This window comes from Oncorhynchus tshawytscha, linkage group LG07 (assembly GCF_018296145.1).
Source record: "Oncorhynchus tshawytscha isolate Ot180627B linkage group LG07, Otsh_v2.0, whole genome shotgun sequence".
In the NCBI taxonomy this organism is placed as follows: domain Eukaryota; kingdom Metazoa; phylum Chordata; class Actinopteri; order Salmoniformes; family Salmonidae; genus Oncorhynchus; species Oncorhynchus tshawytscha.
This window is the reverse complement of record NC_056435.1, coordinates 23,802,375-23,816,693: the sequence shown is the minus strand read 5'-3', so window position 1 is coordinate 23,816,693 and position 14,319 is coordinate 23,802,375. Positions and strand designations below refer to the sequence as shown.

Genomic DNA, 14,319 nt, shown 5'->3' with positions numbered 1-14,319 from the left:
AGGTGAAATTATTACATTCATTTGTTTTTTATTCTTCCATCACCTTCCGAAGAAAAACCTCAGATGTCCCTACTTCTGAAAAAGTTAATCGGGCCAGATATGCTGAAGTTGAGTCGAGTACCATTAGCCTGAACCCGAGAGTAATATGATTCTGCCGGACTCGGGAAGAGTATGAAGCCCCCTGTGTACGAGTCGATGTCGAGTTCCCCGACTCTCAAATAGAATAGGCCCGAACCCACCATGTTGACTGGAAAATGTTCTAATTTCTCAATGTTCATTTCTGTTGAAATTCTGCTCTTTTTTTCCCCGTGGGAGGATGCCCCCGGACCCCCCTACTGGCTTTGGCCCTATATTTGCTTCTAATCCTAGAATTAGCCATGCTGGCAATTCATATCTAGTGATTTTTATATATATTTTTATTTTTATTATGTTTCATAAGAAGAAAGGATATTTGTAGTGATATCCTATGTTTATTTGCTATTGTATTGTAATTTGATATTTAAAAAAAAAATGATAATTTGACTGCGTGTGAACAGGGGCGAAATGAACGTAAAGGCTACACACAATGATTTGCTCGTTTGTTTCAGTTAACGATTTTATTCATTTCCACCGACCAAAGAGCTCAGGGAGTTATACTGAACCAAATGGCTCGCGTTGTATGTTAGCAAGCGAATTGTGAGCAGCAAATCATTGTTCCTCGATAGCTGTTGAGCTAGCCAGTCTGCTAACGTTTCGCATTTGTGTTAGCTACAGACAGAAGCAATGCCCAGGTAACTGTCATCAATGCATTCGACACCTAGCGTTGTGTGACACTGTCAGGTACTGTAGCCCATATTCCCTCCTTTGCTTTGTTCCTTGTTTTGATTTTGATTGAATAAGCATGCTTTCTCTCGGGCGCTTGGAATTAGATTGGTCAGGTAATGTTAGCCAGGTTGCAAGCTGTTGGTGGTCTGGTTAGCACAGATTAATAGCTAGCTGTTCAATACAGTTGCTCAACTCTAGAATGTCTACTTCTTTAGCTACTTTCTCTGGGAGACATTCATTGACTGCTGTTGTTCACAGACATGTTGTTTACAGATCTCTCTCTCCCCCTGTCTCTCTCTCCCCTTCTCAGTCTCCCCACCATGAAACTGGTTCGCCTCCTGTGTCGTCACAAGACGGCTCTGGCAATTGCAGGAGTCTGCCTATTTGCTGTAGTCGTCCTCTTCCTCGCCAAGTGTACCTCCGAGACCCTGAAACAGGGCCAGGTTGACCCTCCAGGCCTAGCACCCCACGCTGCCCACTCCCGGCCCAGAGCAGAGCCCCCCTCACGCCCCAAAGACCTCTCAGCCTTCCTTGTGGTCCTCATCACTACAGGACCCAAGTACACAGAGCGACGGAGCATTATCCGCAGCACATGGCTGACTAAGAAGGACCCGGAGGTTCTAGCTATGTTTGTGGTGGGAACAGAGGGTCTACCGGCCGAGGATATGCAGAACCTCAACACAGAGCAGGGCCGACACAAAGACCTGCTCTTACTCCCCGAGCTGCGGGACTCGTATGAGAACCTGACCCTGAAGCTGCTGCACATGTACACCTGGCTGGATCACAATGTAGACTTTAAGTTTGTTTTAAAAGCAGATGACGACACCTTCGCTCGCCTGGACCTGCTGAAGGTGTGTATTTTGATATGGGATGCGTCCCTGGTGTTGGTACGCAGCCCTGGGGTGTTGTATGTTATGTGATTTTCTTTACAGTTTTGCCTTTTTTTAAACGTTTCTATATTGTGTGATATGGATAGAAACACATTTCTGTGCAAACACACAATAACATAATCTCTTCTCATCTAAAGGAGGAGCTGAAGACTAAAGAACCCAGCCGGCTGTACTGGGGGTTCTTCTCAGGCTGCGGTCGTGTCAAAACTGCAGAGAAGTGGATGGAGTCTGCTTGGGAGCTGTGTGACTACTACCTACCCTACGCCCTGGGTGGAGGCTATCTGCTCTCCTGCGACCTAATCCACTACGTGCGCATCAACGCTGCCTTCCTCAAGGTGTGGCAGAGCGAGGACGTGTCGCTCGGGGCTTGGCTGGCCCCCGTGGACGTCAAACGGACGCACGACCCACGCTTCGACACGGAGTTCAAGTCAAGGGGCTGTAGTAATAAGTACCTGGTGACCCACAAGCAGAGCCTGGAGGATATGTTAGAGAAACAGCAGACACTGCAGAGAGATGGGAGGTTGTGTAAAGAAGAGGTTAAACTCAGACTGAGTTATGTATACGACTGGAGCGTCCCGCCATCCCAGTGCTGCCAGAGGAAGGATGGAGTACCCTGATAACCCCTGACCCTATCCATCCTCACCAATGTTTCCCCAGGCAGTATGGTGTTCTCCCTCAGCCTTGCTCTGCCGTCGTCCCCCACCTCCCCTCTTGTTCTGTTGCCCCTCCTCAACTAAAACATTTGTTGCCTTCAGTTGACATCCATAGAAGGTGTATGTTATGGCAGCCCGCCTATGAAAATACCTGAGGAAAACACTGTTCCCTTTATATGTTTACTTGTTTATTTATTCTGGAGCCCTCACGGACTAAACTGAAGCAAACTGGTACCACAGAATAGGACAGGAGTCGATGTATTTATTATTAACAGCATGTTGGGAGTGAGTGTACTTAAAGGAACTGGTATTCAGCTTACTGGTAGGACAATAAAGAGACCCAAGATTGTTTATTTTTTACATATCCATAATCAACGTTTCAGTGAAAGTGCCGATTTTATCCATTTTTAGCTAATTTTCCACCGCAGTCCCTGGGCAGGTTATTCAAAACAATAACAATACAGACAATCATTGAGCAGTAAACACATGCAGAGCAACATAGGACAAGCAACACATAGCATGCAGACAGAGCAATAGCACAAAAAGCAACAAAATACATAATAGCAACAAAGTGTTTTCACACCTCAAAAGCTACAAATAACATGGAAAGCAGCCATACACAGCTAGTGATTATGTTCACAAGTGTGATTGGCCTTGAGCAATGTCTTCATGTTTTTTGTGTGAAGTTGCGATAGGTGCAGTTGTGTGTGTCTGATGGCAGTGTATTCCAGACATGGGAAGCTCTCACAGAAAAAGCAGATTGACGAAAGGTGTTTTTCCTTCAACTGTAGTCACCTCTCATGGCAGACCTTGTGGATCTTCTGCCATGGGTTTGGGTTTTCTGAATTAACAAAAGTCCTGAGTGGAGGGGGAGCCAGGCCATTTAGGATCTTGAATACAAGACGTGTCGTTGTATTGCACAAGATTTTTCCAACTCAGGAGCTCATGCTTTCTGAGGATATGACAGTGATGATGGCTATTGGGCTTCCTATGAAGCACTTTGAGAGGCTGTTTGTAGATAGACAATGGGTTTTAATGTTGTACAGCAAGCTTGGGCCCAACTAGTCAAGCAGTATGTTAAGTGGGGGAGTATCATAGTACAGTTTTGCTACCTCAGTAGTCACAATTTCATATGAATCGGAAAATAGCTAGGTTGAGTTACCTTTTTCACCTGCTTTTTAAAAGAGAGTTTGGAATCAAGTATGATGCCAATGTACTTAATCGGACACCACTTGGAGCTTCTCCCGACACATAGATCTGGTTCAGTAGCATCAGTTGCCCTCTTTGTGAAGAACATGCAGACTGTTTTTTTTCTTCACATTGAGATGCAAACATGAGTCACTGAGTAACCTGGACCATTACAGTAGTAAGTTCTTGTGCAGCTTGTTGTTTGCAGGCACATATCACTATATCATCTGCATACATTTGAACTTCAGACCAAGTACAGACAGAAGGCAGATCATTAATGTACATCATAATGTGGGCGACAGCTCATTGACACACTTCGTTCTGTCTTCAAGGTATAATTTCATCCACCTCATTCTTGTCTATATTTACAAATTCCTGGGTCTGTCTTTGAGTGAAAGTGGACCTATTGGTGAATGTGATGAAAGTGATTATCTTGATATGAATATGGTGCTTGTTACCTATTGATGAGGAACAATGGCCCAGAATTATACATTCAGAGCTTGATGGTGTTTTTTATTTTTTTATTTTAATTTGACCTTTATTTTACTAGGCAAGTCAGTTAAGAACAAATTCTTATTTCAATGACGGCCTAGGAACAGTGGGTTAACTGCCTGTTCAGGGGCAGAATGACAGATTTTGTACCTTGTCAGCTCGGGGATTTGAACTTGCAACCTTTCGGTTACTAGTCCAATGCTCTAACCACTAGGCTACCCTGCCGCCCCGGAGTTGTATTGATGTTAAAAATGTATAATGTTGGCCTCTCTCCTCCCCTGATTATTGAGAGCCTGTTCTGTTCTGCTGGGAGATTTAACCCACCTGCTGTCTGTGTTTGGTAGACGTATTTGCAAAGCCCAGTGATGCCCAACAGAGCTGTGTGTGTTTTCAGCTGAGCTTCTGTATTGGCAATTTTCCAGCTGGCATTTGGTTACTTTTCAACAAACGAAAAAATAACTGCTTCCATTAAAGATGTTGAAAGAAATTGTATGACTGTCCTCTCCTCATCGTTTGTTTAAAACATTTTGACCTATTGAGAATTTCATTAAAATGCTTTTGAAAAGTGTATTTTTGTAATAAAATCTTTATTAAGCAGTTATTTGTTGGAATAAAATGCCATCTACCTTTGTTACTAAGACAAAAGCCAACAGACAGCAGGCTGTTTTGGCACAGTTTTCCGGAACTGAGATGGTACTCATATCAATATGTATACACCTATACTTATTGGTACTGTATATCTGTAATTTAGGAATAAATAGTATTATTCTACTACTCTAAGCTATATAACAACATTGTCTCAGCGGGCCTAATATGACAATTAAATCTGGTCTCCCATTATAACCTGGTCGTGTTGACTGTTAACTGTTTCCACCATCTGTGACTGAGCATCAGCTCGCACTGGTGGTCACGGTGTAGGGGAGATTCCAGGACGGGATTGGTCGGATTCCAGGATGGATGAGGTCATGGATAATGTCATCGTGGCCCTTGACAGACAGAGACGATTAAATGGGCCTTTTCGACAGACGTAGCTCCCCGACAGAGGAAGAGGAGATTGTTACATTTTTTATAGGGCTGTCAAACGATAAATGCAATCGGATTAATCGCAGGATTTGCTGTTATTAATCCCGATTTATTGCAAATTCAGAATTTGCTTAAAAGTAAGCTGTAATTTAAGATTGAAAATCATTGCAATCATTTGTCTTGATTTGGTCCAAAATCAGGTACATTGATAAAGCACACTTTATTTAACCTCAACGTCAACTGTTTTTAGCTCTAAATGATGTTTAGTGTATTTAAAATGCTTTCAGACAATACGATTATTCACGGCAAAAAAATATGTTGCACTAAAATGACATAAAAGGTTAACTCAAGTTGACTGGTTAACTCTGACAGCCCTATTTTTTTGTTAACCATAATTGCCTTAGTATTTACTGAAGATTACAAAGTAAATGGTTTTTATGTAGTAATTGCTGGGGAAAGGAATAGGACACTTCATTGAGGTATTGTACGAGTCATCTTTAATGTAATAAATGATTGTTTTCCATTACTATTCATGCTCTTTGGCAAGATTAAATGTTATTGCCAACAAAATGCACAATAAAGAACTCACCTCTTCTGTGGCTTCTGATATCCATTTCCTGTAAACACCTGTTGAGAGTGGAAGATAAGCAATATATAGGAATTCACACAACAGTAGGGAAATCACAATAACTCTCGCAGTAATGTCAAAACATTTATCTTATAGTGAAGTCAACTTTATAACTCTCCTTGAAACACACTCACTGTATCATGATAAACCCCCACTTCACAAAAAAAAAAACTGCCTTACCTGTGCAAGGATAGTCACAGTAACAGCTGAACTGCTGCTCTGAAGAAAGAGGGAAGCTTGTGCTCTCTCGGGATGAATCTTGATTGAGGGAGAAGCTCTCGCACACACACAGACATGCACGCCAAAGTAAAATCTTGGTCTTGTTTCCAGGTCAAGCTATCCCATCACTCGGAGTTGAATCAGCAGCGGTGTAAGTGAATGTGGTGTTATGTTGAACAGGTGCATCTTACAGCTCTATGCAGGTCAAATCTGATTCCCTGTCTAATTGTCGCTCCCTCCCACTCTCCCTCCGGCAGGAGAAACTGGTGTCACAGCTGCTCAGCTCAAGAGAGAGCGGGGGAGGGTGAGAGCAGATGGGGAAATATCCACCTGAGAACGCAGACAGCAGTTAACATCTATTTCAAGAGGGTTAACCAAATATGGATATTGAGATTCTTGGAGAAACCCTGGCCTACATAAGGTAATATTCCCGCGTTTGCGGAGACTGCATTCACGGTAAACGCTGCATATGTCAGCTCAATCGTAAATTACCTTTAAATTGCAAACGCACAATAACGCGCAATTTCGGCGATACGGATTGAATCAAGCCCTAGGTTTGTTTCGTTTGAGGAGTGTGAACATAATTCTGTAAAACAATCAGAAATAAACAAAGATCTTTCATTGGACCTTTTTTTGAAATCCCAGTCAATGGATCATCAACACCAGTTAACATAATAATTTCTAAAGTATACAAAACATAATGGTGAAAACAATGAAAAGGGATATTGTCAGTCTATTCTACCCTCATCCACAATTTAACCCACCATTATCATACAAGAGTGCTTTAAGGGTTGCTATCTCTCCAACAAAGGGCTCCCGAGTGACGCAGCGGTCTAAGGCACTGCATCCGAGTACTAGAGGCGTCACCCTAGTTTGAATCCAGGCTGTATCACAAACAGCCGTGATTGGGTGTCCCATAGGGCGGCGCACAATTGGCCCAGCGTCGTCCGGGTTTGGCCGGTGTAGACCGTCATTGTAAATAAGAATTGGTTCTTAACTGACTTGCTTAGTTAAATAAAGGTTTAAAAAAAAAATATATATATACACATGTCTACTACTTACTGTAGATTAAGACAACGCCACAATGTACATGTTATTGAGCTGTGGTCATGAGTTGCACACTTTCATTGACAGAGGTTCTCATTGCATCTTTCACTAAAATGTAACATACTGCACTGTTAATTTGTTTTAAGTCATTTTTTAAAATTTATTTTCCCCAAAGATGACGAGCGCTATTGTCACACAACATACAGCAGGCCAGTCACAAAGCACTGGTGCAGAAATCTGTCGTGGTTTTTCCAAACAGGGAAATCATACATAAATTACAGAGCAAAAAAAGGAAGAACAGAGGTTGAAAGAAAATAAGAGGTTAAGCTGGACACCAAGACATTTCTCCTATATTAGTTTTGTTTGTGAAAATTTGGCAAGGAACCAAGAGTTTACCTGAACATGTGACCTTATAGCTTTTAACTATGGCCCAGGGTTATTCCTGGTTGTTGAAAAATGATAGTGACAATAATCATGACAACGTACAACCACTTTAACGTTAAAAAATACCTTTGAATAAACAAAGAGATATTTAGACTTAACAACAATGCATGTGATGCTCTTCTCTAAGGTGCTCTACAGAAAACAGCTTTTTCAAATCTATTATACTGACTTTCCCCCCTAAATATATACAACCGAAGGCTGACTTTAAACAGGAATTAATATTTTCCACATTATTTTAGGCTATTCCTTTATACCAGTCCTTTCCCCAGAATAAACCGTTGAGAATGGTAATTAGATGATACTAAAAATAATAAAAAACCTATTTCTGCTAACAACAGTATTAAATAAAGATACTACTCAACACATGAGCGTGCTGAGTACATCAGCATGCTGACACTACTTAGCATGCTGACATCTCTATCAATGTGATCCCTAATCCATTCCAGGTGGACCACGTTTTTGTTTCAGCCCAGAGCTAACACACCCGATTCAACTAATCAATGGCTTGGTGACTGGTTGAGCAATTGAACAGTAGAATCAGATGTGTTAGTGTTGAGCTAGAACAAAGAATGTGCACCTCAAGAATAGAAACACTGTTCTATAAGATCTGTACAGGAAACTCAGGGTAAACTGGATGACAGTTGTGTCATGCAGGGATGGATGATGTCAGGTTCAGAAGAGTGCAGTGAGCTACAGGGATCTTATTTACCTAATGTGGGGCACTATTGGCTTATCCTTATCCTTTACAGGTCCTGGGTGAATAAATTGGGAGTGTTGGGCACACATTGTCCAAACAGTGTCCATGGGTGGCAAACCAGCACAGGCCAATCCAGCCCAGCCAAGCCTGGCCTTGTCCGGTCCACTCCAGTCCATCCTAGTCCAGTCTGGTCCAACCCAGCCTGACACTGTCACTTTAAGGAGACCAGGTACAATGCCATCGTCAGACAGGTTATCGCCACAGCATGGTGGAGTCTAGTCCCAATCACTGCAGCTGAGAGACGAAAGAGAGAGAGAGAGAAAGAGAGAGAGCGAGAGCAAAAGAGACAAAGGAAGACAGAAGGGAGACAGAGAATGGGGGTGCAAGACAGAGAGAGATGGAGGGATACAGAGAGGGGAGGGATGGACAGATAGGGGAGGAAATAGAATGGGGGAATGAGGGAGAGAAAAAACAGTACCTCTCTGCTTCAGACTATGATGAAACTGTAGCATAGCTTTTTGGCTGTAGTTAGAAACACAAACCCAGTATTTATATCCCATTCTTCTATTACATAGATGGAAATTACTACTTGCTTGATTGATGGCTTACCTTTATAGAACACTCCCCACACACCTTTCTTTTCTGAGAGTAGCCAGCTGTTGAGGCGAGGCACCTTCTTGAGGTATGCACATGTACAGATGAACAGAATCCCAAATACCACAATCCCATCCAACGAGTACACTGAGGAGAGGAGAAAAAAACATCATTTGGTCTGAAGATGACATCTGGAGATATGGATGGTGGTTCAATTTTCGATGATGAACTACCATTGCCTTGGATATTTGAATATTTTATTGACAACAATAGATTGACAGATTGTATCTTGTTGAAGCTAGCACACAATCACTTCTTGATGTCTACAGCAATGGTAAAATACCATTGCCAGTGAAACCAGTTTGACAGCTAGGCTACACTTGATACCTGTGTGATTAGCGTGCTAGATACCTAGCTATGTCAACATCAATTACAAAAGCAGGGTTGATGCCAGTAATTTATAAACGTCCCACCAAACATGTCACAACATAGATAGCTAGCTACTAGATGGACGTATTAGAATGCAAATTGACGATGCACTTTTCAGTTCAGAAATCAAAATGTTAGCAAATTGATGTTGGCTAGCTACAGTACGGTCTGTAGCCACGTCTACAGAACCATATGGTAGCTAGCTAGCAAAGTAGCTGGCACAATTATAATTAATCGAATCACAAAGGGAGAGCTAGCTAACTAAAGCTATAGTATATCGCTAACGTCTGCTTCTTTACTTTGAAAACAGTGCATCTCCTGTAAGATGACCTATAAAACGTCACATCAAACTTACCATTTGTCATGTTTGCAGTTTTCTGTTGTCCAAGACTGTGTTGAAATCTCAGTTATTTTCAAAGGTCCATGTTGTTGTCAAATGTTGTCCTCCTTCCCTGTGTTAGTCAGCAGCCAGCATGACCAATCGAGCGACAACTAATGGATGTAAAACAAATGACATATCCGGGTTCATCAGGACAGAGCAATGGAACTCAGATATTGTGAGTAACAAAGTCAAACCAAAGATGGTTTAGAAACTCTGTGGACAAACTGGGTTAGTAATGTATTTTTCTTAAATGTTTAAATGTTTGTATTTTTAATCTACGGTCTCCTCCACATGAAAGGGACAATTCACACCAAAATCAAAGTTGGTCAGGTGATCTTTGTCCCAGCCAATTGTGTATCAAGGAGAGATACAGTATATTGAAAAATCTTGGAGGGTTATGGAGCTTCACAGTGGAGTGTCTGTAAGAACACTAGGATCTCAGTTCTCAGTTGACTAACTATTGTTGCACCCATAAAAATCTGTCAATTTAAGCTAGAGATATCTGTTTTGTTGCATGGGCTGCGTCTCAATCCACTTAATCAGCCTATGTCGGCCTTCCACATATGTGGTGGATGTTTTGGCCTACTAACTAATATGACCCCTCTATGGAAAGATGAGACTCTCACAAAGCCCAGTAAGGACTGGCATGAAGGTAACCTGGTACCGGTTTAAAAAATGAATGGAAGTATGGAGGTTAAATATCTGTTAAAAAAACTAAAATATTTCCTCATCTTTCTTATATCTCCTAGATATAGGACAGACACTTCCAAACCTTATTCCTTATGATACATTTTTTTTCTCTGTTTTTCCATATCTTAGCTTAGTAGAACCCATAAAGATGGATGGATGATTTTTAAGCAATAATGCATCCAGGTGAAACAGGGGATGAACTTCAGAAGGTAAGGACTATGATCTATATTACACATTCAACATGTTCAAACACTACATGCTTCCAGTCTATGAGGTTGCCAGACTGATTGATTGGAAGTAGTGATGTGCAGTTCGCAAACGATTTGTTATTTTTGAACTACTCTTTTTACTCACTCGAGAGTCGTGATGCGTTTTTCTGAGTGACTTGTTATTTTTTGTCGTTAGTTTGACCTTGTGGTTGCAATGAATTCAACAGCAGCATTAATATGCTCTCCTCCGGCTCAGTGGCTCAGGATACAGCACTTGCTCTGACCCACTGTCTATCCGACCAACTATGCGCACAGAAAAATAAATCATGCTGCAGGCAACGTAGAGAAGAAAAAGACATGTTTAGAACTGATAATTGATCGCATTTTGCAATAATTAATGCAATGAATTGATTTATCGATGGACACAGCTTTGTAGAAAGCTATCTTATCAAGATAGTAAGGCCATCATACCACTGTGATATGTTAAATAGCCCAACGGGTCAACCACTATTGCATACATGATTCTTTTTCAAAATTTCGACACAGTTTCGAAACCTGTCTTTGATTTCAACATGTAGCCTACAATAAAAGGCAAAGGATATTAGGAATTACTACATATTTCAGTGGGATTTCCCTGTTGGCCAAACTCAAATCACGTGAGATGTGTGAATAAGGACGGGGTAGCACTTCAGGGGCTTATTAAAACCGATTCTGTTACAAAACGTTTCTTAAACGGAAGCAACCTGAAAAAAACGGGTAGGGCCCTACCTGAGTTTGTTCAATAGAAAAACATATATATTTTTTCAACTGTTTGGACTAAGGATTACACCCAGCTCACGGTCCCTCTCAACACAGTCAAGGGGCGCGTTTGAGTGGCTGAAGCAAACGACAGTAGACAAATGTCGAGGAGTAAAGTTGGGGAAGGTGCAGCGGTGACAGCCGCAGTCAGACACTAATGTGGTTTTTCAACATGGCAGTGTTGCAATTGTTTATAAAAGTGTTTTACATTGTACAGTCAATTAGTGAGAGAGAAACCCAAATATCACCGTTATTTGTATATATCCACTGTTCGACATGAATGGCAGCAACGTTGGTTAATTAATAATGCAGGGGTGGCTACAGGATGAAGTTGGTGAAGAGCATAGAGATAGAGGACTTATCTTTATATTTGTATATATTTACTTTTTGTATATATACTTTAAAATGGCAGAAGCATGGTGGAAGCCCTCAATGTAGGCCGTCATTGTAAATACGAATTTGTTCTGACTTGCCTCGTTAAATAAAGGTTCAATAAAACAAAATTGGGGCTGACAATGCCAAAGGGTCCCTTTGGCCACTAGAGGACTCTATTATTCTCTATGGTGAAGAGCAACTGCAAAAACATGCAGTTGACTGCAGTCAAAACGTCATGACCTTTGATCGCATAATTTTTGTGAAGTTCATGTTGTCCACATGTAGGCGCAAATCGGACAGTTTTTAACCACTTAATGCAATGCATTTTGAAAGTCGATTTGACAAAAGTGATCCGCTGAACGTACCCATGAACAGGATCGCAATCTGCAGAGAGGAGAAATCAATCATAGCTCACTGTGTTTCAGGCTCTGCTGTTCAGTCATAGCTCACTGTGTTCAGGCTCTGCTATTCTCATGTAGTGCACCGGATAAAGTTTGCACGGTCCGGAATGCGCGAGACCAAATTCGTCTATTGGTTGGGACAACAATAGTTATCGTTGTATTGAGTTTTAGGCACCACCAGCATCTCTAGTACCACGCAAACGAGGAAACCGAAGTTACGACGGGCTTGTTTGTCTGCATTCTGCAGGGAATGTTTCACAAGGAGAGACCCACTTTCTACCGACAGGAGCTCAACAAGACGATATGGGAGGTCCCGGAGCGGTACCAGACCCTGTCCCCGGTCGGCTCGGGAGCCTACGGGTCCGTCTGGTAGGTACCTTTCCAGTAAATCAACTATATCTACGAGAACTAGAGCCTGCTTAGTGAACTCTGCTCCGTCCTACGAAATATATTCCATCCATATTACAAGTATATAAACTAGAGCTACTATAGAGTTACCCCGTTCATAGACTCTAAATGCTTATGTCCCTATTGACGGTATAAATATTTTGACGAAGGTTTGCTTTCCCTTGCGGTACGGTTTTGGAGAGATAAGGAACATCATTTTCATATCAGTTAAAAAAAAAAGGTTAAATTACTACGCACTCGAGCCTTTTAGGGGCGTAAGTAAGATTGTGTTGGGGGCTCCCACCTTGTAGCAAAACATTTTTAGTGACCCCCCCTGTCAGTAGAGAGAAATTGAATTTTTAAAGTTAATTTCCTGCAATTCTACACATTTTACCATGACTTACAGTGCCTTGCAAAAGTATTCATCCATCTGGGCGTTTTTCCTATTTTGTTGCATGACAACCTCTAATTTAAATATATTTTTATTTGGATTTCATGTAATGGACATACACAAGAGTCCAAATTGGTGAAGTGAAATTTAAAAAATAACACGGTACACAGCGTTGTACGAGATCTTCAGTTTCTTGGCAATTTCTCACTTGGAATATCCTTCATTTCTCAGAACAAGAATAGACTGACAAGTTTCAGAAGAAAGGCCTTTGTTTCTGGCCATTTTGAGCCTGTAATCGAATCCACAAATGCTGATGATCCAGATACTCAACTAGTCTAAAGAAGGCCAGTTTTATTGCATCTTTAATCAGAACAACAGTTTTCAGCTGTGCTAACATAATTGCAAAAGGGTTTTCTAATGATCAATTAGCCTTTTGAAATGATAAACTTGGATTAGCTAACACAACGTGCGATTGGAACACAGGAGTGATGGTTGCTGATAATGGGCCTCTGTATGCCTAAATAGATATTCCATTAAAAAAAATCTTTCTTTCCAGATACAATAGTAATTCACAACATTTAGCAATATCTACACTGTATTTCTGATCTATTTGATGTTTTTTAATGGACAAAAAAATTGCTTTTCTTTCAAAAACAAGGACATATCTAAAGTGACCCCAAACTTTTGAACAGTAGTGTGTGTACATGCATACATACATAAACTCAGGGGAAAAAAGAAACGCCCCTTTTTCAGGACCCTGTCTTTCAAAGATAATTCGTAAAAAGTGTAAAGGGTTTAAACACTGTTCCCCATACTTGTTCAATGAACCATAAACAACGGTCATTAAGACACTAAAAGCTTACAGACGGTAGGCAATTAAGGTCACAGTTATGAAAACTTAGGACACTAAAGAGGCCTTTCTACAGATTCTGTAAAAACACCAAAAGAAAGATGCCCAGGTCACTGCTCATCTGCGTGAATGTGCCTTAGGCATGCTGAAGGAGGCATGAGGACTGCAGATGTGGCCAGGGAAATAAATTGCAATGTCCTTATTGTGAGACGCCTAAGACAGCGCTACATGGAGACAGCTGATCGACCTCGCAGTGGCAGACCACATGTAACACCACCTGCACAGGATCGGTACATCCGAACAGCACACCTGCGGGCGAGACAGGTACAGGATGGCAACAACAACTGCCCGAGTTACACCAGGAATGCACAATCCTTCCATCAGTGCTCAGACGTTCCGCAACAGGCTGAGAGAGGCTGGACTGAGGGCTTGTAGGCCTGTTGTAAGGCAGGTCCTCACCAGACATCACCGGCAACAACGTCACCTATGGGCACAAACCCACCGTCGCTGGACCAGACAGGACTGGCAAAAAGTGCTCTTTACTGACGTGCCGCGGTTTTGTTTCACCAGGGGTGATGGTCGGATTTGCGTTTATCGTCAAAGAAATGAGCGTTACACCGAGGCCTGTACTCTGGAGCGGGATCGATTTGGATGTGGAGGGTCCGTCATGGTCTGGGGCGGTGTGTCACAGCATCATCGGAATGAACTTGTTGTCATTGCAGGCAATC

The 14,319-nt window shown here is 41.8% G+C and overlaps 3 protein-coding genes across 5 annotated transcripts in view; 2 read left to right on the top strand and 1 right to left on the bottom strand.

The window, feature by feature from the left end:
- The first annotated feature begins 445 nt into the window (after positions 1-445).
- On the top strand, positions 446-2,698 carry LOC112254159 (beta-1,3-galactosyltransferase 6). Of its 2 annotated transcripts, none has more exons than XM_024426441.2 (3): positions 446-770; positions 1,115-1,655; positions 1,832-2,698. In XM_024426441.2, the coding sequence occupies exons 1-3, from the start codon at positions 763-765 to the stop codon at positions 2,309-2,311; spliced, it is 1,029 nt and encodes a 342-aa protein (XP_024282209.1). In that variant the 5' UTR covers positions 446-762; the 3' UTR covers positions 2,312-2,698. The 2 variants fall into 2 exon arrangements, with proteins under 2 accessions (XP_024282209.1, XP_024282210.1); XM_024426442.2 differs by having other exon boundaries at positions 447-819.
- Positions 2,699-7,083: 4,385 nt separating this feature from the next.
- On the bottom strand, positions 7,084-9,600 carry LOC112254158 (protein kish-B). The gene is made up of 3 exons (XM_024426440.2): positions 9,464-9,600; positions 8,695-8,826; positions 7,084-8,379 (listed from the first exon to the last, which is right to left on the bottom strand). Exons 1-3 carry the CDS (start codon positions 9,471-9,473, stop codon positions 8,297-8,299), a joined length of 225 nt encoding a protein of 74 aa, XP_024282208.1. The 5' UTR covers positions 9,474-9,600; the 3' UTR covers positions 7,084-8,296.
- Positions 9,601-11,778: 2,178 nt separating this feature from the next.
- Positions 11,779-14,319, top strand: part of LOC112254157 (mitogen-activated protein kinase 14A) — a 45,821-nt gene continuing 43,280 nt past the window's right edge. Inside the window, exon 1 of one of the 2 annotated variants that reach the window (XM_024426439.2) lies at positions 11,779-12,332. In XM_024426439.2, coding sequence (XP_024282207.1) covers positions 12,214-12,332 — 119 coding nt within the window. In that variant the 5' untranslated portion in view covers positions 11,779-12,213. The remainder of the gene's footprint in view (positions 12,333-14,319) is intronic. The other variant, XM_024426438.2, reaches the window with a different exon arrangement.

What these genes read in the sequence shown, in the direction of transcription:
- LOC112254158 (XM_024426440.2), bottom strand. An exon ending in GTGGGGAGTGTTCTATAAAG is followed by an intron (nt 8,380 to 8,694) that starts GTAAGCCATCAA and finishes TTCGTCTCTCAG; the next exon opens with CTGCAGTGATTGGGACTAGA.
- LOC112254159 (XM_024426441.2), top strand. An exon ending in CTCGCCTGGACCTGCTGAAG is followed by an intron (nt 1,656 to 1,831) that starts GTGTGTATTTTG and finishes TCTCATCTAAAG; the next exon opens with GAGGAGCTGAAGACTAAAGA.